This window comes from Morone saxatilis, unplaced genomic scaffold, assembly GCF_004916995.1.
Source record: "Morone saxatilis isolate NCDOM2014 unplaced genomic scaffold, NCSU_SB_2.0 Contig23, whole genome shotgun sequence".
NCBI classification, from domain to species: domain Eukaryota; kingdom Metazoa; phylum Chordata; class Actinopteri; family Moronidae; genus Morone; species Morone saxatilis.
Window position 1 is genome coordinate 4851826 of NW_023339796.1, and position 26341 is coordinate 4878166.

General features: G+C 37.4%; 2 protein-coding genes across 7 annotated transcripts in view; both read left to right on the forward strand.

The window, feature by feature from the left end:
* Positions 1–9181, forward strand: part of apol1 (apolipoprotein L, 1) — a 17906-nt gene extending 8725 nt beyond the window's left edge. The window contains exons 23-37 of one of the 6 annotated variants that reach the window (XM_035671256.1): positions 252–329; positions 443–502; positions 706–780; positions 916–969; positions 1575–1616; positions 2443–2499; positions 2697–2789; positions 2905–2955; positions 4066–4155; positions 4285–4335; positions 4682–4720; positions 5477–5554; positions 5664–5703; positions 6174–6225; positions 6462–9181. In XM_035671256.1, coding sequence (XP_035527149.1) covers positions 252–329; positions 443–502; positions 706–780; positions 916–969; positions 1575–1616; positions 2443–2499; positions 2697–2789; positions 2905–2955; positions 4066–4155; positions 4285–4335; positions 4682–4720; positions 5477–5554; positions 5664–5703; positions 6174–6225; positions 6462–7422 — 1821 coding nt within the window. In that variant the 3' untranslated portion in view covers positions 7423–9181. The remainder of the gene's footprint in view (positions 1–251; positions 330–442; positions 503–705; positions 781–915; positions 970–1574; positions 1617–2442; positions 2500–2696; positions 2790–2904; positions 2956–4065; positions 4156–4284; positions 4336–4681; positions 4721–5476; positions 5555–5663; positions 5704–6173; positions 6226–6461) is intronic. The other 5 variants (XM_035671257.1, XM_035671258.1, XM_035671260.1 and 2 more) reach the window with 5 other exon arrangements.
* Positions 9182–12206: 3025 nt separating this feature from the next.
* The window catches only part of si:rp71-1g18.13 (uncharacterized protein LOC560271 homolog), a 24168-nt gene continuing 10033 nt past the window's right edge, over positions 12207–26341 (forward strand). Inside the window, exons 1-32 of the mRNA XM_035671362.1 lie at positions 12207–12310; positions 14822–14874; positions 15020–15046; positions 15150–15209; positions 15778–15831; positions 16229–16309; positions 16570–16629; positions 16720–16776; positions 16876–16941; positions 17471–17533; positions 17638–17688; positions 18827–18931; positions 19232–19303; positions 19388–19456; positions 20056–20124; positions 20235–20300; positions 20448–20519; positions 20604–20666; positions 20800–20871; positions 21064–21132; positions 21472–21543; positions 22274–22333; positions 22417–22473; positions 22955–23023; positions 23621–23692; positions 24574–24636; positions 24731–24802; positions 25242–25301; positions 25399–25473; positions 25559–25624; positions 25696–25764; positions 25851–25884. Of these exons, the coding sequence (XP_035527255.1) occupies positions 14827–14874; positions 15020–15046; positions 15150–15209; positions 15778–15831; positions 16229–16309; positions 16570–16629; positions 16720–16776; positions 16876–16941; positions 17471–17533; positions 17638–17688; positions 18827–18931; positions 19232–19303; positions 19388–19456; positions 20056–20124; positions 20235–20300; positions 20448–20519; positions 20604–20666; positions 20800–20871; positions 21064–21132; positions 21472–21543; positions 22274–22333; positions 22417–22473; positions 22955–23023; positions 23621–23692; positions 24574–24636; positions 24731–24802; positions 25242–25301; positions 25399–25473; positions 25559–25624; positions 25696–25764; positions 25851–25884 (1993 nt within the window). The 5' untranslated portion in view covers positions 12207–12310; positions 14822–14826. The remainder of the gene's footprint in view (positions 12311–14821; positions 14875–15019; positions 15047–15149; positions 15210–15777; positions 15832–16228; positions 16310–16569; positions 16630–16719; positions 16777–16875; positions 16942–17470; positions 17534–17637; positions 17689–18826; positions 18932–19231; positions 19304–19387; positions 19457–20055; positions 20125–20234; positions 20301–20447; positions 20520–20603; positions 20667–20799; positions 20872–21063; positions 21133–21471; positions 21544–22273; positions 22334–22416; positions 22474–22954; positions 23024–23620; positions 23693–24573; positions 24637–24730; positions 24803–25241; positions 25302–25398; positions 25474–25558; positions 25625–25695; positions 25765–25850; positions 25885–26341) is intronic.

Below are 26341 nucleotides of genomic sequence, written 5' to 3' on the forward strand. Positions count from 1 at the left end.
CAGTGACCCCATACACACACACACACACACACACACACACACACACACACACTCACAGCTGATCAACTTCTGTCAAAAATAACCCCCCATTCACACTCCTCCTATTCCGTACCTCCACCACGTCCTCCTCGTCCCCTTTACCCTTTAAATCCTGCCTGCTCATTGTCAAACCTCCCCGTCTTACTGCACCGGCAGACTATGTGAATCTGTGTGTGTGGGTGTGTGTGTGTGTGTGTGTGTGTCCTTGTCAGGTCAAAAGCAACATGATCCAGCAAGAGAGGAAGGAAAGAAGTGAAACACCACCGGTTCCACCCAGACCGTCTAAAGAGGTTTGCAAGCAGTTTAACACAACTGCCGCTCAGTGACATGTAGTCCAAGTGAGACACAAGTCATTGTGCTCTGTCTGTTATATTGTGTTGTTAAGGCTGTGATCTCTCCACAGGAGATGAAGAGGACGTCTACATCTGGCAAAGTAAAACCAAGAGGAACTGAGGATAATCTGGTTAGTAATGTGGGTGTTGTCTGTATATCTCTGCTTACTCAAAGTTTGAATGTACGTCAGTTAGAACACAAGTTAAATCAGATAATGAGCAAGCATCAGGCATGGAAAGCTACATACTACGCTTTTAAATGTCTTTGTGAAGAAGATCACCTTCTCATAAATTGGGTATCAGGAAAGAAAATTCCTTATCTTGTCCTCTGCAGGATAACATGACCTCCAGAGAGGAAAAAGCAAAAGCAGAAGAATCTCCCGTAGTTCCAGCCAGACCGACAGAAGAGGTAGCTTAAGCTCCCAGTGTTTAGGGAATAATGGCTGTTTGTGTCCGTTTTGAGCTGATGTGTATCAGTGTGTATCGATGTATATGAGGGTTTATCAGCTTTGTGCTTAAGGAAGTGGCTCTGGTGTGATTGCAGGAGCTGAGCAGAGCAGCGAAACATAGTCAGCAAAAGCAGAAGAGCAACCATCAGGTACTGACGTGTACAGAACGATGCGTTGGTGGATATTTTGGACCAGTATTTGCTTAAAGTCTAAGCTGTTGTTACTTGACTTGGATGTTTAACCTTCATTGTGGTTAATCTTGTATGTGCAGAGTTGTAGAATCCTGTTTTCACATTTAGTAGCTGAAGGAGGAAAGTTTCTGTACCAAGCTTAAATCTGAGTTAACACATTTATGTACGAGCAGGATTTTGACGTCACAGATAGTTTGGAAGCCAGTCGTCGTCCAATATGCAACATATAATATAAAACCTTCAGTGCACATTCAGTCAATGGACTTTTCAGTGAAGTTAAGCTGAAAATTATTTTTGTATTTATTATGAATTTTAAATGAGCAAAAAGGGAGTAAATGTAATTTAAAAAAAAATTTTAACGAGGCAATTTAACTTTTTTGTGGAAAAGCCATAGCAGACACACATTAGTATTTTTTTTTGTGTCATAAAACATGTCTGAAGGGGATCTAAAAAGTAATCATAGAAAATAATTTTATGAAGGACCCTGAACTGTTTTGCCAGTGTATACATATAGAAAACACTTGTTAATTCAGTTAAAATCTAATGAGTTTAATTTCCTGCAGAGCCAATCAGACGATGAAGGCCTCAACAAAGATAAAAACACAGTAAGTTCATCTCTATCTTCACATCAAAACTGTATTAAATTCTAAGCTTTAATGTTAAATAACGTATGTAGTAAGTATTTACTGTATGTGTGTATTTATGAGTCTGAGAACTTCATCTGTGTGTGGGTTGAATCCACATTTCCAGCTACATGCGTCTGAAAGCAAAAACAAAGAGCTTTTCGCCGCAGTTATTTTGCTCTGATCTCATTATTCTAGTTCCTGCTTCCTTCTTATATACCAGCCATTCAAATGACTTGTGGTACCTCCAGGCCTTTGTCAGTGTGAGGTTTGCAAAAGATCATGTGGATTATTAGTCACAAGGCAAATCAACCCCGTCACATAAGGTTTTTCCCACCTTTATTTTCCCCTTCAGTAGCTTTTCATGTCATTAAAAAGGTCTTATTCTGTGCAGTCTGTCAGTGTTATATATTCTGTATTATATTGTTCTTGATGTTTACATTGAGTGAAATATTATTATATTACATTTGAGAAATATTTTGCATTATTTTATACAGAATTCTGAATATATTGGGTATCTAATGCTAGTTTCTTTAAGCATTAACTTGCTGCTGCTTGTTACGGAGTGGAGTGGAATTTGTGTATCTTTCAGTGATAGGAGCAGATGGTAGTTGGGTTAGACTGCAACTATTTTTGATATACCGTCAATAAAAATATAGTTACCTGTGTGTTTGAGAGAAGAAATGTGACATATTGGCAGAGGGATGCTGTAGCATATTAAGCACATGTCACTAAGGGCTGTAATGAAATGTAGTTCTTCCAGTTTTTGCTTCTCATGTCACCGAACACATTGTCATTTCTTGTACAGACCGAGATGAAAAAACAAAAGCACCATAACCCGTTTATGCAGCGTGCTGCAGCCAAGGTATCTGACTGTGTGCTTCTCTCATGACTTTGCAATTCATGTCATCACTATTCGTCATGAATATGCCTACCTCATTTGGTTTTATGTACTAAACTTCTCCCCCTCACATTGTTTTTGACAAAGGCTACACAATGTTAGATTTTAAATGTGATTTTAAATTAAGAAAAGGGTTCTTATGCAACCTTGTGTGTCTTCAGGCTCCGTCTGATGATGAAGGGCTGAAAGAAGAAGATGATTCTTCATCAAAAGAGGAGAAGAAAGATGAGGAGGGCAAAGACAAAACAGAAGAGGTTTTTTAACTCATCTTTCGCCTGCTACATTTTTGCTTGTTGGTTGATTCAACTGTTTCATATCAGAATTTGACATTCTTCTGAGTAACACTGTTATCCTCTTTTGCCTTGTTAGACCAAAGTCAAGAAACCTAGGAGACACAATCCCTTCATGCCTCGAGTCAAGGTAACATTCAAACATGCGACATGTACAAACTTGTTTCCTCTTGTGTGGACAATGTCCATTTGTTTAAACAACACTACCGGAATGTCTTTCCACACACCAACTAACTGCACTCTGGGCTCACTGAGCTGTCCATGTCTTTGAGGACAACACTGACTCCTTACATCCTAAAAAAAGCTAAATCAGTGGATCTGTATCAGTCTGGAGCCTGTTCCGCAGACACTGACACATGTTTCTGCATGTCACTGAACTGGAGAAACTAGAATTTGAGTAGGCTGATTAAGGCCTATGTCACACTACATGTCAATGTCCTGAAGTGCTATACACCAGATCCACCCATATATGCTCGATAAATAGTCAGTAACATTTAATTTACATTCATTCAGGCAAACGCTGACAGAAAGGCTAAAAAAAAATGACATTTCACACAGTGTAAAAAAGTTCTTGTCAGCGAAGTTGAGACAAAAGACGTGGTTCCCATCCCCCTTAATGAAACTGGGAGGAATTATTGGGGGAATCTCTCATGAGTAAAATTGGGTAACATTTCTAAGGTGTGTGCTCACCTTCTGATGAGTGGCGTAGTGACAGGGTGGAGTGGGTGGGAACACAGATGTGCATGACATACAGGAGGACTTTGTATTTCCTTGTTTGAAATTAGAGTAATTTTATAGTTAAAGTTATTTGTTTCCATACCTCTTGTATCTTTACAAGCAACACATTTAAAACAGAGAGATAAAATGAACTCAAAGCCACAAAAAATAAAGACATAAAACACTATAATAGACCTATATGATATATGGCAACAATATATGACTGTCGTGTCCAAAACAGTATCAGTGTGAATTGTGCTATGGTTCACCTTTTATAATTTACGAGAATATATTTCATAACAAGCTAGTATTGTTTATTGATTACAGAACAGATTTGAGGGGTTCTTTTGAAATAAGATATATCGCTGGATGCATTTATCATCCTAATTCATAATGTTAGAATTTGCATTTTATTTTGAATTAGGAAGGGGTTCATATGCAACCTTGTGTTAGTGTTTTTTCTATGGGTACTTCTTCTACAATTTCATTGTTATGTCCATGCTTTGATTGTTGTTTACTTCAGGCTTCGTCTGATGATGAGGGGTTGAAAGAGGAAGAAGAATCTTCATCCAAAGATGAGAAGAAAGATGAGGAGGGCAAAGACAAAACAGAGGTTTATCAACTAATTTCCTTCTAAAACATTTTTGCTGGTTGCCTGATTGAACTTTGACTTTTACAATGATAGTCAGGAACAAAAGTAAATTTTACTGAGTAACACTGTAATGCTGATTTTTCTCTTTAGACCAAAGTCAAGAAACCTAAGAGACACAATCCCTTCATGCCTCGAGTCAAGGTAACATACAAACATGACATGTACAAACTTGTTTCCTCCTGTGTTTTTCTTTGTCCTGTGTCTGGAAATTTCAGGATGCTAATTGAAAATATGCAGTGTTGCCATGTTATTTTAGCAAAGTTAGTAAGTCTGCATAGCTGAAATTCCAAGCACATACTACCTTCATAAGAAAACCACTGGTTACCTAGCTGCTGATTCAAAGGGACGATTAAAAATCATAAGTTATGCCGTTAATATTTTGACCAGAGTTGCTTTTTGTTTCGCTTTTCAGTCACTTTTACCTGAACAGTTCTGCCTCTGAGTATTGATTAAGCTTCAACTGTGTGTTTGTGTTGACTGGTTTCAGGGCAGACAGAAGCAGGATGGAGCTGCAGGCACAGCCGAGGTAGAAAAAATAAAACACTCTAAATGAGACAGAAAATTGTATTTAATGTTACTCCTCTGTCTTTCTTTCCTTCTTTGACCCCTCACACACATTGAGCTTTCCATTTAAAGCAACTGTTAACCTTTTCCCTCCCAGTCTGTCACTATAATTGTCCAACTGTCCTAGTCTTACTCACTGTGGTTGAGGGTTACAAAAGGTCTGTTTCAGTCACCCGACCCATCCCTGAAAACAACCTCCTTCTTTTGCTTGTCTCCAAGGTGTTCGTTGGTCGTCTGTTCCCAACAGAGACTATTATAGTCACGTGTTGTGTTTTGTTTTTACTCACTCTTGACATGAAACCCACCCACACGCCCTGACTCCGCCACATGGTGTTTGTGCATGCCCTTAGCATGGAAGATGATATGAGTTTAGGTTGCAATTTGCCCAGACTTGTTTTTTTGCTTCCTATTTCAACGTGTCCATGGAAGATTTGAGACATTTTTACTTCTGCAAAAACAGCAATAAATAAGTCAGTACAGCCGGAATCCCTTTTACCATAACTTCCTCCTCTTTATCTGAGTGTATACAGCATAAAAAGTGAAACTGAGGATATGTGACAGTAATAAGTTTATTTGAGTTCTTTGTTTGTTTCTCAGTCTTTATGTCTTTCTGAGCTACACTTCAGCTACATTGTAGACCCACTTTCTCCTTTACACAGGATATAAAACATCTATGAATTATTTTTAGGCAGTATTATTTCTGGGTTTTTTTTTTTAGAATGAAGGTGGCAACAGATCCTTGTTTGACCGGCTGGAAGACTTCCGTATTGATCCAGCACAGCCTGAAGATGGACAGGTTGGTTTCTGAAGCAAAATATGTCACAATTGTTGCATTTCAATATATAATCTAATGCCACATTATTAATTGTTTGGATAACCCTTACAAATCTAATGGTCTCTTTCAGGATGTGGAGAATCTTATGGATTGGTGGAACACAGTGGAGTGTAAGTTACAGCTTTCTTTGGGCTTTTTATGAAGGATTTTTAGTATCGTCTTGAACCACTTGCACTATATGACCAAATGTATTTGGGCGTCCCTGTTAACATACTTGCATACAGTTATATTATAGATAATAGTGTTCTTCCAACTTTGTGGCACACAGTTTGGGGAAACTCTTTTCTGCACAAAGTCAGGTCCATTAAAAAAAAAAAGGTTTTCTGGGTTTAGTGCAGAAGAAATTGACTCATCTGCACCATCCAGCACCATTGGGATGAACTGCGAGCCAGACTTATCATCCCAACAGCAGTGTCACTAGCTGAATGTGAACAAATCCCTGCAGCCAGGTTCCAAAATCTGGTAGAAAAACTGAAACCAGAAGCGTGTTCTGGATGTTTTTGTGTCCACATACTTCTAGCCATGTAATATATGTAACATAATGAGAAAGCTAAATATCAATTCTTTATTACCTCCTCAGCTTGGGAAGACACGCCTCAAGATGATGACATGACAGAAAAAGAAGAGGCCAAGTAAGTGAATCCTCAAATAGTTGTGAATATAATATTTCACTCCAACATCTGAAATGTCTTCCATGACCCCAATATAATAGAAGAGAAGAGAATTTAATTTGTGCTGCTAAAAAGTGTGAAAAATTGTATTAGAAAAACTCCTAGAAACAATATCACCATTATTATAGTGGTAAGTAAGATAAAATGTCCTTTTTAAAATGCATTGATCTGTGTAACTCTTAACTTGCTCCTCTCAGGGCGTTTGCTCTGACGGCAGACAAGGTGCAGAAGGGCATTCGTGTCTTCAACAAACTGTTCTCGGAGCGTGCCGAGAGCCTCTGGCAGCACGTCATCGACCTCAACACCATCGCCGACGGCCTGGACAAGTTCAGCAAGAACACAAAGATCGCTCAAATCACCGGCGGCTCTACCAGCGCCATTGGAGGCGTGGCCACTATCGCTGGCCTTGCCCTGGCACCGGTCACCTTCGGAACCTCTCTGATTGTGACGGCGGTGGGATTGGGTGTCGCCACAGCGGGCGGTCTCACATCAGCAGGTGCCGGCATCTCCAACCAGGTCAACAACTCGATGGACCGCAAGAAGGTGGAGAAGATTGTGCAGGACTATCAGGAGAAGATGGTCGACCTCAACAAGTGCCTGAAATTCATCAAGCAGGGTATCGAGAACCTGAAGAAGTTCGACCTGATGAAGATGAAAGAAAGCGCCTACAACCGCGACTTCCCTGTGCTCAGTAGTAGCTTCTACGAGGATGGCGCCATGGCAGGAAAGGCGATCCTCATCAACGCCAATGAGATCATGCGTGTGGTGCAAATTGCCAACGTGGCGGGCAGCACAGCAGCCAGAGCGGTCCAGATCGCCAGCATGGCCACTGGCGTGCTCACCGGTCTCTTCGTAGGCATGGACATCTACTTTGTGGCCAAAGACTCCAAAGAGCTCAAGAAAGGGGCCAAGTCAGAGTTTGCTGCCAAAATCAGGGAGGTGGCTACGCAGCTGCACGACGGTCTGGTGGAGCTCAACGGGATCCGAGAGGAGCTGCAGTCCACCGCACCAGAAAACCAGGACGAAGGCAATGATACAGCTCCTTTGGACAGTGACAAGAAAGTGAAAGGTGACAAGTATGACAGTTCAGATGAAGATGAGATCGACCGCATTAAAAAAGCCATTAAGAAGGACATTGAGAGCCGAGAATATGTTTGATAGAAACTGGTACAAAAAGGCCTGAAACTGTGCTTCATCATTAAGTTTTTAACAATGGAAAGATTCAAGCATTGTCACTTTCTCACTTCCCCTATGAAACTCCTCCAGTGTTTTTGAAAGTACATACTCAAAACTCCAGCATACTGGGGCATTATTAGCATCTAAGAGGTGGTTGGTGCCAATTTCTTTGAAATGGAAAAACTGCAATCATTATTACTATGTTACATCTCCAAAGAGGGGTACTTCACTCTTGATGCAATACACTGGTTTCTTAATCTTCTGGACTTTTCTTTTAGGGAGCCGACTTCTTGAATCTAAAGACAGCATTTACACTACTGGGAGGAACTGAGGTTTTGTGGCAGATTAAGTATCAGATCTGCTTCTCTAGGCAATTGTGCCAACGCTTAAAACTGCCATGTTGTCTGTAAGAAAATGGGATTCAAAGATTGAATTTAATCATGTATTTTGTTTGTACAGTTGTAGATGAATTAAAGAAACACAATACTTTTACTGCAGGTGTAGAGATTGTGTATACTCTTAGGGATTAGTGCCTTTTATTCTTTATGAAGCATTAGAGATGAGAGTACGATGCGACGTAGCATTAGTCTGTTTCCTTACGTTGTTTTATTTGGGTGTACAGAGCTGCAACAAAACCCCACATCCCCAGCTTGAGGTTTTGGATCTGATGTGGGATGTTTGACAGTCTTGTTTGGCTTGATGACATTGGTCTCATTTTGAAGAATGATAGTAATAAGCTTTGTTTTTGATTGTTTTCATAAAGAGCCGATAAAATGACACAATTATAGAGAGAAAGAACAAGGATTGGGTTGAACCAACTGTGTGCAAAGTCTTACTAGCTGGTTTCAAACTATTGATTCACTAAACTGGGTTGTACCATTAAAATTTAAGGGATGTCTTGGCTCCTGAAGACTTTATTAAGGTGTAAATTGGCTGTTAGGAAACGTCTGTAGTGTCAAAAACAGGAGGTCACAAGCTCTAACATAACTTAAAACGTTATTTGGTCATTTTAAATAATTATTAAAGAGCCTTTTTATCAGGTGTCTGGTCAGATATGTTAACCATATGTCATATTATCTCAGTATAAACAGGTGCTACATTAGCAAATTAACGTTAGCTTTGTCAGTTGGTTCAGTGAGCTAGGCGACAGTTACGCCTGGCACCAGCTACCGGATGTGTACATTTAGTAGCAGCTAATCTCTATTTAAGAAATAGTTTTTGTGGGGCAACCTGTTTTAATTTAGTTATTTGTAAATCTTGGCTTAGTAAACACAGTAGAACCCGAGTGATATGCTATAATGGAGACCGATATGGTTGCTGATAATGAAAACAGACATTTTCTATGTGGATTGTGCACCGATATGACTATGCATAGGTACTCAGAAGGCTGCTTTCTTCAATAAATAACTTTATTAAAGAATATTTAAGTTAAATATTTTACATGTGATAACATAAGCCAACTGATACAATGGCCTGGTTCTACTTTGAAGTGCTGGTGCAACCGGCTCCAAAATAATACAACGAGGGGAAGACGCAAACTGAGGTGAACTTGTAGAACTAAATGGGGAAAAATGTTTTTTCTTTAAAGACTCCTGCAAGTTTAAATTGGTTTTCAATCACGTCTTCTGTCATTTTTGATGTTTTAGTGTTTTCCAATGGTTTTTAATAGTGTAAAATGGTCGATTATAAAACTGACGACACAAGACTTAAAAACCAGTCAGGATTGTGTCCGCCTGTCCCGGAAAGAACCGTTTGCGTATTTTCTTCTTATTACTCTATCTAATCTTTTAAAGCTGATGATGTCCGCTCCACCATAATGAACTTAATGATTTAATTTTCTGTCCAGTCTCGTTCTGGGTGTTGTTCATGCGATGATACCTCTTTATGTGCAATATGTTGTAGAACTCCATGTGTAATAAATGTACAATTGATAATTAAAGACCAAGAGAAACATTTTCTGTCAATCTGTGTGTTTTATAAAGTCTTTATGCAACAGAGCAAACACTTCATTTCCTTCTACCGACTACTTGTGCACTTACTGAGTAGATATTTGCTCAGTTAACAACCAAGATAAACTTGTCTGTCCTTCAGCGCTGTTTACTTCTCTTAAGAGATTTCCATGATGAATGTAGACGGAAGTCTGCAGGCTGCATATGTTAGGGCATTTCTGTCATCCTTTACATATACAAATTCATTTACAAATTGTATATCTTGAACTCAGTTACAAGACTAGGTTAAATTTATGTTGTGATTACAGTCAATATTTTGCCACTTTTTCCCAAAATATCATATTCAGTGATTTTTCGTATGGAGTGAGACAGATGAAACGTGGGTAATAACTTACAGGTGACATCTGTTTAATAAAATTGGAAGTCCTAGGTAAATAAAATGCATGTATTGATTTACAAATAATAATATTTAAAATAAAACAATGAGTGTTTCTACTTAATGCAGCTTTGATTTGAGAGGAAACCTTCACATTGGAGTGAATTACAGTGTTTAGACCAAATAAAACACAAGTATATTCAACAAGTTAAAGACTACTGTGACATAAAATCACCATTTTTTTAATCTTATTGCGGTTGCAGTATATTTTTCTGTGGTTTTACCTCAGAAAAAGATAAACAGTATTTTAATATTTTGCTGTGATCTAAAGATCTGAGAAATAATTTTTGCATTTGTAGGCTGATTCTAATATTTTTTAATACAAAATCTTTAAAGAATCAATGAAAACCAGGTAAACAAAAGAACATTATTATTATATTATTAGTCTGTATTGTTTGCCATGCTGTTGGTACATGAGGTAACAGTTGATTCAAGTCAGCACAAGTAGCATGTGCAGTTGTGTGTGCCAGATATGCAGCGACAACCATGCCCAACCAGAACAAACCTGCACTGTGCTGGAGCAGTGTCAAACAAACCACACTCAGGTTGTTGCTCTTTAAAGTGAATATATAAGTATTTCCATTTTATGCAACTTTATACTTGTACTCCACTACATCTCAGAGGCAAATATTGTACATTTTACTGCACCATGAGTTTTACTTTTCAAACTTTAAATTACTTATTTACTTAAATAAGGTTTTGAATACTTCTTCTGACACTGTATATAATATATAAGGTGTTTAGTGTTTTGTTCATCTGAATTAGTTACCCAGTTATTGTGGAGAAGTCTTAGTTTATGATTATTTATAGAGATAATATATTCAGAAAATATAAATCAGCAAAAGTAATAATGAAACATAGTGTCAAATGATCAGAAAAAGAAAAAGACAAAAAAAAAAAAAGACTATTACATTTCTATTTTTAGAGCAGCTCCCATCACGTTTGGGTTTCTATTTACGTGTTGTTAACACTCTTGAAACTGATGAGTCAGAATGACACATGCTGGGAAACGCGTTTCTTTTATTTCCACAGACACAGGTAGACCTTACACTGACCACGCCCCTCTCCCAGGTGAGTCCACCGCCGCCACAAACCCAGGACGCAGACACATCGCGCATCTTCTGCAAAAACCAGGTAAGATATTTGACTTTCAGCGCTGCCTTTCATCCTCGGTTGGAAATCTGATGACTAAGATCGTTTGTGCGGTTAGGAAGTCGCCTCATTATGTAACACGTGATTTCACTGTGAGGATTTGGGCCACAGAAGCTCTCAGGGCGTGTTTTAGTTTGTTTTAGATGCTTTGTTCGACCTGTAAGTACTGTTGTCTTTGGGTGGTGTCGGAAATATCTGGATTACTTAAGAGGTAAATACATGGGAACATGAGATGGACAGGTAGAGTGCATGTAGTTGTGATGTTAAGCTGCATCTACAGTCATGTGTTTGGTATTGGTTTTCATTTTCTGTAGCCTAGGCTACATAAATAATATTGCATACTTCTGTTGCACATTTATACATATTTTTGTGTGTTTCATTATTGTTTTGCACATTTTGTTTTTAAAGTCACTTTGCAAATGTCTTTTCTTTGATGCAGTGATTGTGTAGTTTGACATATTTCCAGATGAAACAGGATGTTGACACTAGGGCTGGTTAATAAAAGAACCAATGTGATACCTGTGTTTTGGCACTGAAATTAGAAATATACTGATATTAAACTATTAAACTAACTATTATATTAATTTAATCGCTGTATATAACTTAGTGTATTCACTTCACTCAGTTCATTCTGTTTGTGCTATTAATACTGTATATATCCTGCTAGTATATTCATATATATCTATATATCTATAATGTTTATTTTTTTAGATTCCTGTACATATGCACATTATTCTGCACTTTACTGCTTTTTGCACTTCTGGTTAGATGCTTAACTGCATTCCGTTGTCTTAGTACTTGTAAATAAATGTCAATAAAGTTTAATCTAATCTAATATTTATATATGTACATATACACAAATCAGATATACATAGTAAAATCAAATAAAATGCATTAACTCTCAGTGGGCCTGGTAAAGGGAACTGTGTTAGAAATTACAAGCAATGAAAAACTAAATAAATAAAATAAAAATAAGTGATCTTGACAGAAGCTTTTCTTAATTTTCAGTAATTTTTCAGTAATAAGTAAAGTTAAGTAATCAACCATATTATTCACTGTTAAAGTAACTCTCTCACTGTGATGTAAATAAACCCAACACTACTCACAATACTGTATGCAACAACAAAAACACACCAGCCAAAGCGGTTGAGTCGGATGTGACTTGAGAGTTGTAATTTCGGAGCTTTGTAGGAGCCCTTGAACGCCTCCTGCGTGCAGATGTTGTTATGTGGGTTTAGAAACTCCTGGGAATGTCCTGACAGTGGAGGAGCCCGTCTCTGCTCTCTGGTTGCACTTTATTCACCTCTAAACTGAATGTGAACTGTCTCTAAAGGTAGGTGAAACCGCTCAGACATCAACGTTTTATCTTTTTTATTGTTTCTGTTTTAAAGAACTCACCGTCAGAGTGCAGCTTTGAAATGTTTCAGTTAGCTGAAGGTTTCCAGCCTCAGGGACTCAGAGCAGTGCTGAGTTCAGACTGCAGTTTTAGGAAATGTGTATTGTGGTACTTCTCCAAATGCTTCATACAGTGAGTGACCATTGGAGGTGCAGCCTGAGTTTCTTCCTGTATTCATACTTTACAGTAATGTTTCTGCTCTACAGGCAGTAGTTTCTGATCAGTTGTAATAGCCCAGTGGTTCCCAGCATTTAGTCCTTAAAGGACCCCTTTTCTATCACTGACGACCACTGCTCCAGTGACATCTATTTTATTTTATATGATATTCAAAATTGTACAATTAACCCAAATACTGAACTGAGTAACTGCAAGAAGTTTGTGTCAAACAAGGGATTTTGATGAATTTTGAGTGAATTATTTCCTGTTTAGGGAACTTTGTATAAAATTCTCTCAATATAATGTATTTTCTTATAATTTTTAACAATTTGTTTGTTTATAAACAGTGTTTTATTGTTCCTGACTCTTGGCCATAATACTTTACTACTATTACTATTCATTTTTCTATACAGGCATACTGTGTATATCATTTTAGAAGAAGGCCTCACAACCCCTCGATTAAACTTTTGTTACCCCCAGGTTGGGAACCACTGCTATAAGAACCTAAGCTATACTATATACCTAAGCTATAAAGTGTTGACTTGTACTTTGAGGTGTACAGTTTTGAGGTACTTGAGAATTACCATTTCTTTTACTTACTTTACTGTTATACTCCATTGGTTTTCATTGTACTGCATACACTGCTGGTCATAGTTACTTTACAGATAAATATTTTGATGTTATGCTCATAAATATGATGGATTGCTAAGTGCATTATGCTGCTGATACTGTATTACTTTTATACTACTTATACTTATAATCCTTTGGTTTGTGGTATTTAAGGCTGCAACTAACAATTATTTTCCTTATTGAATAGTGATTTAATCTAAAAAAAGTAAATAAAAATTGTGCAAAAATTTCCCCAAAACCCAACATTTTCATATGACTTGTATCATCATTTTATTATTATCAAAGAAAACTCGGATTATTTGCAGTTTAAGCATCACAGGAGACATTTTGACCTGTCATAGCAGGAAATTCACTGGTGCTTAAAGATGGCTCTGTTCCATTTAGGTTACAGTAAGCTGTGACAGTAAGCCAGCAGGGACATGCACAATCCTGGCAACATTTAAAGCAATTACTGTTATTGTTTTCAAAAAGGCCTATTAACCTAAAGCTCCATAGGCAACAAGTGGATTATGGGAAACTTGGGGCTGTAAAGGATACAACAGTCCTCCAAACAGCATTTAAAGGAGCCTTGGTGCTCAATTCTGATTTATTGCTCATGTCTGATTTATAATTATTTTCTGAATCTAGCCACTGTCAGATTCCAGTGTGAAGTCACAGTCTTGAGGTGACCTACATGACAAATGTTGATCTAGTGACATAACAGTCACATGAATTCTTATATGACTGTTAACACGTTGCAAAAAATCATCACCTCTATATCTGATTTGGACCAAATGTGAAAGCAGCCCAGATTCCATGTGATTTGTGCTGTTCACACTGTCAAGAAAATTACATATGAGCAAAAAATAACTGATTTAGGTCACACGTGCCTGCAGTGTGAACATAGCCTTTGAATTAGGCCTCTTTCACAGCCGATATTTTACTCGTCACAATAGGAAAATCTCAGGTGTAAGTAATAACATTAATGCCCCAGTGAGCCAGAATACACAATACTGCAGCCGTGTCCCAGTTCTACACTTCATACTAATTCTAAGCAGGTTTGATGTTTGTTCACACTAAGTGGGAAACCAAATGAAGTGAATTCAAGAAGTTAGTATGAACACTGTTGCTGTTGATGCACCCTAATTTCCCATAATGCAATGCACAAAGGAAATGTAAGAGCTGCTCACAGCTGCAAAACATTACAAGAAGGTGGTGCAGGCGGTGGGTGGGTGGTCGGAGCTCAAGGAGGAAAAACAAGCTCTCTGCTTCATCCTGTGTTCACGTCTTATTGGATGGATGGAAAAGATTCTCATGTTTAAGACTTGTGAGCGTAGTGCGGGTAAAAAATACTGCATATTGATAATATATAAATATAAATAATACACAACTCAGCACAGTAACAGCTAAGTTAGACCGATATCACAACAGAAAAGATATGTATAAATAAATAAAAAACACCAAAAGCTAAATAATAATAGTAAACTTTATTTCTATAGTGTCTCTCAAAACCAGAGTTACAATAATAATATGTGCAGTGATGGCAAATAAAACCAAAATTATTAATAAAACCATTCATAATCCAAATGAATAAATAAAAAGGTGGATAAATATCTCTGGTACAAATACTCCAATCTGATTGGTCCTGTTTACACTTTTTCTCTGTTTCTGTCGCTCTTGCAGGCAGGATGGAGGCGTGTATGATTAAGCCAGAAGTCAAAAAGAAACCAAAGCCGGTGAGAACATTTACAGCTAACATAAAAAAGCTAATGCACAACAAATATTCTCTGAATGTAGAAAAACACAGATGAAAATACAACCTACAGTATATATAAGGTATAAAGACAATATACACTCCGGTTTTCTTCTCTCTGTCCACAGCCTAAACCTCCTCCAAAGCCTGCAGAGGTAATAACCTTTGATTAGCTATGTTAATGTCATCCTTACCTTTTTATATGTGACTTCAGGATGTTATTGTAAGGAAACACACTTAAGTAAAATATCTTTACAGAAAAAAAGAAATGACCCGCAGAGACCAACTCCTCTGCGGCCTCCACGACCATCAGACAATGTAAGAGTCTCTCTCTATAGACCGTTAGTGTTTCTCTTTCAGGATCTATAATGAAATTGTTTTATGTATCCCAGAGTTGAACTTCTACCAAGCAGGTGTGGTGGACCGTCATTCCTTAAAGCTCTGGTCCAATTTAAGTTAATTAATCTGGATTCCAGTGGAGAGGACTTTCCCTCCCTGTGAGGAACAAAACTGGGGAGTAATCCATCAAATCTATATAATGTTGATGACACAAAATAATCAGAAAGATATTGAATGTTGATACAAGCTGGCTTCTATTATTGACCACTGGGAGCTTCAGCACAATAATATCAGAGCTGATCAAATATTCTCACATTTTAGACGTCTTTGTGATGTCTTTTACAAGAGTCACTAAAGAAATAAGAGATAAAATAAGGAGAATGGGCCAAAATTTGCAAGGAAACTATAAAAGAAAACAATTTAAAATATTTTTTTACTAAAGATATTTGCATTCTTTCCTACTTTGCACTTGCAGTATTTTTCCTTCTGGATAAATAGAGTTTGCTCTTGTCTTATCTTATCTAAAAAGATTTGTGTTTTCCGGCAGGAACTGAGTCAGACACAATATCGGAGGAAAAAAACAGGAGCAACAAACACTGAGGTACTTACTGAATATGATGTTGTTGTTTTACATATATATGTTTTACTAGAAACCATTACAGAGAGACAAACACAAGAAATTAGAGATCAGGTCTTCATGTTAATCCGATATGTGAAAATATCCTGGTCAATTTTGAAGACATGTTGAACCACCATGATTCTACAGTAGCCCAGAATGGACAAACCAAACACTGGCTGTAGATCGGGCTGTTCATGTTTTTCAGGCATTTCGCAGCCACTGTAGTTTGTTGGAGCTGTGACATCCTGGCTAAAATATGAAGCTCAGAACCATAATGGATTTTTTTGGGTGATAAATAGTTAGTTTACCTGACATTACACATTACGTCACACACTGTAGACCATTCATGTGTTTTATCACTTTTTTCCATGTGTGTCAGACTAATGGAGACTTGATACAAAGAAAGACAAAAGAGGAACCGGTTGAAACTCCTGTGGTTCCACCCAGACCCACAGAAAAGGTACAATACACCAAAATGCACCATAATAACACTCAGTGCACTCAACTTCCTCACTTTCTCATGTTTAAAGAAAAAATATGGATCCGATAATTGAGTATTGTGTGGACATGTATTCAGTCAGACTTTTGTTGTCTGTAGTTTAGTGTGAGAACATTTTACAATAGCTACTTAAGGTTTCATGTTTCTGTTCCTGTTCTAAATATCTTTTGTTATTGTGCCCTCATTGTGTGTGTGTGTGTGTGTGTGTGTGTGTGTTGTAGGAACTGAACGCTACAACCAGATACAGCCAACGTAAGAGGGGACAAGCTGAGGAGAAACAGGTACAAACACAGTGAAATATATTGTTCCTCCTTACTTGTCTTACTACTTTTATCAATTGTTGGATCAACGTTCTTCCTCTTTATCATCAGAGCTCCAGAGAAACGGACCAATCAGAAGTTCCCAAAGATGAAACAGACTTCAAACAGGTATCAGCTGGAGATTTTAACTACCAGTTCTGCTATAATACACTATATATATATATAGTTTCTTCATCTTCCTTTACGTGCCCTTCGCCTTCGTTGTAGAGTAATCAGTTGGTCCAGACTGGAATGTTCCGACGGAGCCAAAAAGAAAAAACTCCTACGTCCACTGTAAGTGATGCATCTGCAGCACAGATGCAGCTGCTCTGTGCATTACATAGCCGACACTCAAGGGTTACATATGTTTATATGTTTATAAAAACATATAAGCAAGGAATCAATATAGCTGTGAAATAGATTTAAAAATTAATAGAAATGTGTGTGAATGTTTCATTCAGTGTTTCAGTTAAACAGGTTCCTGGTGGCAAATAGGTGTGTTTGGGTGTGTGTGTGTGTGTGTTAGAACAACTGCTGATTTTATCTGCTGGTTTGTGACATGTGACATGTGACATGTTTACAGGGTGTTCTGAAGGGAGGGTGTGTACAGACATGAAACAGAAAAGTGTGTATTTAGACATACAGTAGGTGTGTATCAGTTGATGTTGTAGGTTCAATGAATACACACTGCCATCAGACAAAAGAGAGCCTTTTCATTCATCAAATAGAAGAAGAACGTATGTGTGTATATAATGGGATTAATGTCATAAAGCAGAATGTGTTTTTAGGTCTTGAATCAGCTGCTGTTATCTTTCCTCCTCAGAGTTATGTGAATGACGAAAAAACTGATAATGTCCCAACCAAACAGGCTCCTGGCAGCAAATCGGTATGTCTGTGTGTGTGTGTGTGTGTGTGTGTGTGTGTGTGTGTGAGAACAATTGCTGATATTATCCGCTGGTTTGTGACATGTGACATGTGACATGTTGACAGGGCGTTCTGAAGGGAGTAATGAAAGGGTTGCAGTTCAAGTCGTCACCAAAGGTATGAGGCACAGTCTGGTTTGGTGTTTTCTGCTGGTGGTGGCTGCAGTATATCGCAACATCTGCTTGTGGCTTTTTAAAGTTCTTTTGTTTGCAGCAGTAGTTTTCATTTAAATGTGTTATCTATGGTTACAAAGAGGTTCAGACTTCCTGGATGAACCCTTGAGAATAATTCGACCTTTTATTTTCTCTGCTGTTTGTCACGTTAAAGACAATCAGCAGGGAAAATAAAGTGACTTTGCTCAGCTGTGCTTTAAGCTTCCATGTTGTTTACAATTTATATCTTAATGTGACCTGATCTTAAATGACTTTTTTAACTTCTGGGGTTTTGTTTGTATTTTTATTATTTATTTAATTATGTTTTTGGGTTGTCTGTCCATCCGTCTGTCCGTTCTTGTGAATGTGATATCTCAGGAACGCCTCAGTAAAATTTGTTCATATTGGGCACAAATAGCCATTTAGACTAAAGGATAAGCTGATTAGAATTTGGTTGTGATAGATCAAGGTCACTGTGACTTTTTTGTATAACTATAATCTATAAGAATCAATTTTTCCATAATATTAAAGTGCAAGTGTAATGCCACACATATGTATCCCCAATATAGTGATAACCAAAAAATATACTTTATACCTTTTTAATTAAATCCCTTCCAAGTAGGTATGCACAATAATTATCGGGATAAATTAGATACATTATTGGCCAACAATGTGAAGTTTTATAAGATGATCTTACTGTCAGTGTTTAAAACCTGCAGCTTGATAAATTGATACATGTGGCATTATGGTTCAGGTATTCAGGCATCAGTCCCATTTGGTTTTCCCAAAATGGTTTAATAACAATTTACATCCTATTGGTTAGAATTTATTAATTTTAGGATTTTAGGATTAAAATTTGCAAGAATTCTCAGTTAATAGCAAAGTTATCTGAAGCTTTTTGGACTTTTAACTTTTAAGACATTTACACATTGTAAATTTAACCCAGTATGTTCATAAAGCAGCTGTAAGTACAGATGGTTTCTGGAAGGAATAGGATGATCTTTATGAAATCGTAAGCACATAGTTTAAATCTTGGTGTCTTCTCTTGATGAAAAAATCCAGGATGATCATAATGTGCTGAAGATTGTTGATTCCTCTCTCAGGCCAGCAGAGAGCCGAGTCCAGATCCCAGTGTGGAGGAAGCCGGCTCAGAAAAGGAACAAACTGCAGAGAAAAACAAGCAGGAAAAGAACACAGAACCAAAACAGGTACAAGATTAACAATAGCATTTGACTGCATTCAGTCAGTCAGTTCAGCTTTTTCCAAACAAACAAACAAATTGTTCAATCACTGTTGTGCCTAATACTGTAAAAAACAGAGGAACAAAGTGGAAATGTACTCTTTTGAAAATCAGATTACTTTAAAAGCACGTTAAATACACAATAAATAACACATAGTATCATTATTTTCATATTTATATTTTCACAGTAGGCAGTATTCAATATTATTTGTGTATGGGAATCATTGGATGTGTAAATATCTGATTTATTTCTCAACATTTCGCTCAGGACATAGGAGGTCTGATCGCTGGAATGTTTCGGAAAACTCCCAAAGAGAGATCGTCATCTCCTTCAGTGACGGTAACATCAACTCTCATTTTGTGATTGTATATTTTCACTTTCAGTCTTTCCTTGCCTCTTACTCCATGTTCTGCTCGCTGGCAGGTCAGCAAAGCGGACAGTGATCCTGAAGATACAGAAGAAACTGAAGAGAAAAGTTCAGAACAATCCCACGTAGGTCTTACATGGGGTGCTTCAGTGTAATGGTTGATCCACGGGGAAGACATTTTTTAAGCCTTTTTAATGCAGATACACTTTCATTCATCTAATTTATTAGTCCACACAGACTGAATCTTGCTTTGTAGCACTAGTGAACCGTAATGTGGTGTTTAAATCAACAGTATCTTAATGGATCAAAGCTCCCACTATAGCCGTGTTTATATCATTTTTTTTTTTATTATTGTTATGTACATTTTGAAGTATCGCATTAGAACACTTTCTAGCATTTTAAATGCATACAAGAAATTTACTACATCAATAGTACCATGTAACCTTTACATAAGTACATTAAGGATAAATTATACATCTATCTATTTAAATACAATATATGTGTACTACAAAATATATTCATATTTTATATTAAATAAATATAATAAATATAAATATATATAAATAATTAAGAATGTAACAAAAGAAATCCCAATATGTTTTCTTTTAACATATTGTGAAGCCATAATCTTTTATTTGTGTTATACCAGGACACATTTAAAAAAAACAAGGGTATTCATCATTCCATGTTGTACTGTACTGTACACTGTACTGTTTTTTTACAGGAAAAGGGAGGTTTCTTCTCTGGCATCCTTAAAAAATCCAATAAAACAACAGATGAGACACCGGCACAGGTGAGTAGCAAAGATGGCTTCCGCCTCCTCAAAATACAACAAAAAAATGTGTGTGTTGATTCTTTTCTTGTGTTTATTCACTCTTCTATTATATCCCGTTTGTGTCGCAGGATAGTCTGAGTGTTAATAGCGAGCTGTCTGCCAGCAGTGACAGTCTGTCTGAAAACAGCAACAAGGTGAGCAGCTCAACAGTTAGATACAGTTATCTTTAATTACAGTGTACACACAGACCAGTAGATTGTCCTGCAAAAAGGTCCCTCATTGACCTGACCTTGACCAAAATAAATCCTCCGTAACTGATCCCGTGCTTGTGTCTGCTTTAGGAAAAAGGAGGAATATTCAGTGGGATGTTCAAGAAGTCTCCGAAACCAGCCGAAGCTGCTCAGACTGACGAGGTGAGGTGAAATCAAAAAGTTTGTATCATTAGTTTGATCCAGTGACCTGATGATCACATTGAACCATTTCCTTTTGTCTTTCAGGACCAACAGTCTCTACATGATCATCTATCAGGCAGCAGTGATAATCTGCCTGAAAACTCAAAGGTGAGCTCAGAAGTAAAGTGAAGTGAAGGTGGATTATTACAGCAGCATTATCATCATTATTATTATTATTATTATTATTATTATTATTATAACAGTTACTGACGTTGTACATTTATTTGTATGATGTCACCAGGAGAAAGGAGGATTTTTTAGTGGGATCCTACGGAAGTCTCCAAAGATTCCTGCAGAGGGAACAGCTGAGCAGGTAGAAATGGTTTTTTGGACACTTTTTTTCAGATGCAGCCTGATGCTGTGCAAATGCAGAGTTAGTGCAAAAACAAACGCAGTTTAGCATGTGAGAGTACATAAAAAGATTAGAGAGCAAACAAAGTAAAAGTGATCATTAGCAGGGGTCGTCACACGTCACAACTGACACATTATTTATCTTTGTTTTCAGGATAAACAGTCGCTGCAAACGGACCCATCGGACAGTAACGAGACCCAACAGGAGAACAACACCACTAAAGTAAGGAACCCAAAATGATTGGGCTGAGGAGAAACTCTCCATGCTTAAACCTCAACTCATCCGTGATTTCAAGACAATTTTTTATTGTAGCCCAAATTGCATGTTGGGAGTGAATTAGGAATTGACAAAGTTATGGAAACATGACAAATGGTGCTAAACTATGTTTGCCTCTGCTGCACTGTTTTCTGTTGTGCTCATTTTCATACACTCCCTTCAAAGAGGCTATACAAACTTTAGCTCTGCATATTTCTCTTATGTATCCACTACAAACTCCAAATAATCCAAGTTTAGACAAAGCATTCTCACAAGCTTACCAGTAACTTTTTCTGTATGTATCAGGAGAAAGGAGGCGTTTTCAGTGGCATGTTCAAAAAATCTCCCAAACTGTCAGAGGGCCCTCGACTGGAGCAGGTAGAACATTTTGATATTTAACGTCTGCAAAATATCAGCAAAACTTACCTTAAGTATCAAAAGTAGAAGGATTCATTGTGCAGAAAAATATTCCCTGTCAGTGTTTTATCATCATATATCTGATGTTTTTGGATTAATATTACTGCTGCATTGATGTTTATGTTTCATTTTACTACTGTTGTTGTTTAAAGTTGAGCTAATTTTAACTAATTAATATGCTGTTGAGTAGTTTAATCTACAGCAATGCAATCCATATGTTTGTAGGGTCACTGTCCAACTTGAGCTAAAAAAAACAGCCCTGGTTTCATCTTTTTCCAGCTAATACAGGAGGGTTTTAAAATAGTTTATGTAGCTGAAGAGGTAGGATCCTTTTCTCAACCCATAAAAGAACTCTTGATCCTTCAGTTTATCAGAAACATTCAAAAATACATGGTAGGAAGCGCATGAAATAATGTAATCTGTAACAAAAGTACAATATATGCCCCTGAGATGTTGTGGAGTAGAAGAACATTTCATAAATCATTTCCAATCTGTACTTAATTAGTACTTGAGAAAAGGTACTTAGTTACATTCCACCACTGCTTTTGAAGCCTTAAATTTAATGAATTGAAGGCATCACCAAACCTCCTGCCTTAACCTGTTTAGTGTCACTAACAAGTTTAATGTCTGCATGCATTTGCATTCAGCTTTCATGCTCTCGCAGGTTGAGTAACATTTTTGTTGCGTTCAGGGTGCAGAGTTGTTACACAGCGAGCTCTCGGCCAGCACTGATAGCCTGTCGGAGAACAAGGTGAGTCTTTGCGATAGTGAATTGACTCCCCACTGAAACCATGTGAGTCACTGTGACTAACAAAAGAAACATGTTTTCTGTAGGAGAAAGGCGGTTTGTTCAGTGGGCTCCTCAGAAAGACTCCCAAAACAACTGGAGAGGTACAGTTCCTCCAACACAAGTGTAGTTTACATGTAGACATTCAGAAACAGACCCCAAACAGCTGCTTTATTGTGCTCCATACATGGATTCACTCCAAAAACCAACTGCCATGATGCCGGTTTTTTTAACAGCCAAAACATAACATTAGACCCGGCAGGCTGGAGAAATCCAGAACAATGCCTTCATATAGTGGAGATGACAACCCTGACAACCTACCAATGTGTATCAGAGTAGCATCTCTACCATCTGCTGCTCTTTGATTATCAGCTGATAGAGATTTAACGTCAGTCCTACTGCCTGTTTTGCTGCCTGCACTCAAAATACCTGAATGATCACATTGAGTGCAGCTAATGTGCTCAAATACTGTAATCCAGCAAAGGTTCAAATATGACAGTGAAGTATTTAAGCACATTTACTTTCATTGTAACCCTTCCTCCTATTTCATGTAGAGCTGCTCTCTGACTTTAATTCTTGTTTCAGGAGAATCCGTTGGCACAGGAAGATCTTTCAGCCAGCAATGACAGCCTGTCTGAGGCTGGCAACACTAGGGTCAGTTCTTATTGTAAAAATACTCTCTGGCATCATTTAAAATCTGTCTGTTATTCACTTCATTTGAAAGGTGATAGATTATATGATTTTGAAGTTGAATATGATTCCCTGGTCCAGCTTCCAGGAGCAGATGAGATCAGTGAATGTTTCAGTTCAGTTATTTCCTGAAATCTAAACCTCCCGAGGGCAAACAGGGAAAATATGCAGCACACAGAGAAAGAGAAGCTGACAGTGCTCTTAGGAATCATCTGGGTTGTCACTATTTTCTATATACTTTTCTATATACTATTTTTGACATTATATAAACATTGTATCCATTAAAATAGCTTTAATTGAGTTATGATAGTGACCAAAGTGTGCACAAAGCCTAAAACTAACCAGTTTATTTATACAAATATTGAATCTACCTTATTTTTCTACCTTGTTTACAGTTTACAGACACATACATTTAATCTAGGGTTATGTGAGAAGATATGGTTTGTATTGTATACATTTTCTATACATGTCTTTTCATGTATTTGTGTAATGGATCCTTCCTGTGTCTGGAAGAGGGAATGTAAATCTGAAGTATAAAATAAATAACCCTCTGTGTTTCAGGAGAAAGGAGGTCCGTTCAGTGGAAAATTCAAGAAGTCGTCCAGACTTGCAGACGGTCCTCCCACAGACGAAGTGAGTAAATCAGTTGTTCAAGTTCCATGTTGCCAAAATGTCTGGTCTCATGGTCGTTCAAATCCCAGAACCAACACAAAAAAAGCCTTGAAACCGTTTATCTGAGGTAGCAACCATCAAGATCCTGATGCATCTCATCTTATGATCAGTTTAGTTAATAAATAAACTAAACAATAAATAAGCAACACTCATTAAATCTATTGTATTTGCTGTGTGAAATAGTGCCTCTGCTCTTTTCCCCCATGTTTTATTTCATAATTACAATTATGACATTAGTGGAGGTGGTCTATATTTCTGATGAAGTGGACCGTGTATGTTATAAATACAGTGGTATGAATACAGTTCTTATTCTCAGTATTAACCTGTGAGAGGCCTTTAAAAGAGGACTGCACTGATTTAACGTAACAATCCTATAAACCTTGTTGGACTTGTGATTCACAGAAAAACAATGTTTGCAAGTGCAATAGAACCAGAGATATCATCTTTTTTATTTTATGATTCTTTCTCCTTGTTAAAACATGTGGCCTGCATTACCCACAATGCAACTTGACAGGACATTTCGGTCAGAGATGCAGGTGTTTTATGATTATAGCAGCTAATGTAGCCTCGAGCAGAGATGAGAAGCAGGCTACAGACGTCACACATACGTCCAGATGGTTTTCATTTTTAAACTTACAGTCTTTGAGGCAATCAGACTTTGTGCAGCTCAAGAGTTGATTCATATGTAGTTGTGCTCCCCAAGACCTGTACACCACCTTTAACATGTAAAATTAGTGGAGTTCCCCTTTCCTAAGCTGTAAAGAGCAGTGTTTGTGCTCACTGTTTAAAGTTTAAAGGTCTGTAGTGTGTCACCGGTTCTGATTGTTTTTATCTTTTCTCAGGAAAAACAGTCACAAGATGATGAGCTTTCAGGCAGCACTGAAGCTCTGTCTGAGAACACCAAAGTGAGTTTGTATTTTGAATGCATCATTTAGCAATGATCCTGAATAACTTCACTGTATGAGCGAGCACTCATTGTCTGAATATGTGTGTTTTTAGGAAAAAGGAGGAATATTCAGTGGATTATTCAGGAAGGCTCCAAAACCTGCAGAAGCTACAAAACCTGAGGAGGTAAAAGTGTCTTTTCTTTGGATGTATCGACCTGCTTTTTTACCTTCACATTTATGTTTTCAACATTTAAGGGGATGTTTGGAAGTCTTTTATGATAATATTTAAATTGTAAAGCCACAATAACTGTTTATTAGCAGGATATCAGAAAACCTGCTGACAGATTTCTATTCAGATTTGGTGGAAAATTTATAAAATATATATAAATATATTTAAAAACGTGATTGTGATGGCACATGTATGATTTAATAACTATGTGTATACTATTGCAACACCATTCACAGACTAATTTATATCAATAAAGTAAGAAGTTCCAGTAGAAACTGATTAATTATGATTAGTGATCCAAAAGATTTTTTACCAGAAATATTCTGTAAAATGGTGTCACTTTATTTCTTATTCTCAGCCACAGTTTTAAAAACCTTTTGATACATTTTTACAGGACGAGTCTCCCGACAACGAGCTCTCAACCAGCAATGAGAATTTATCTGAGAACAAACAGGTCAGTGGGTTAAAATCCAAGATCCTTGATTAGTTTTCAACAAAACAGTAGTTTGATTTGTAAATACCCTAAAGCCTTTTTGTGTCTATTTCATCAGGAGAAAGGTGGACGGTTCTTCAGCGGACTCTTGAAAAAGACCCCTAAAGCGTCTGGAGAAAGGACAGAATCACCGGTGAATTATTGTTTCCTGGATGTGTGATTAGTTTCTATGTTTCTAAATTTCACCAATTCATAAAACATTAATTTCTGTGTTTCAGGACAGAGAGGCTCAGAAAGAGCTGTCGGCCAGCAATGACGACCTGTCTGACACTGACACCACAAAGGTGAGCCGAATAATGCAATGTAGATGAAAGTCTTCAGAGGGAGCGTTCACTGACACCACTCTATTTTACAGGAGAAAAACATTTTTAGCAACATGTTTAAGAAGCCGCAGAAACCAGCAGAGGGCGCTGCAGCTGACAAGGTACTGTGATTGAACTGATTACATTATTTCCCATTATGGAGGATGGAGTACATATTGATCATCACTGTCTTCTGGTTTGAATTCAGGAGCTGGAAGTGAACAGTGAAAATCAGTTATATGGTAGCTGTGAGAACCTGCTAGCAGACGCTAATGTCCCGAAGGTACTTCAGTCTTTAAAATATCTCTTCCAGGTTTCACCATTGTGAGCATTTTCTGCTTTTCTTTGACTTATGTGACAATAAACTGAGAATCTTTGGGTTTTGGACTGTTGAGTTTATGGACATTTTCATTTTTTCTGACATTAGATAACCATTGTATCCATTAAAATAGCTTTAATTTAGTTACGATACAATCAAACTGTGCACAAAGCCCCTAAGACTAACCCGCTTATTTATAAAAAAAATTCAATCTACCTTATTTTTCTTACAGTTTACAGATACTTACATTTTATCTACTTTATGTGAGAACAAATGCTGTGTATTGTATACATTTTATATAATATTTTCTTCATCCCTTTTCCTCTAAGAAGTTAACTGTCTCTCTGTAGTTATATGAGGGAGCGTTCACTGACACCACT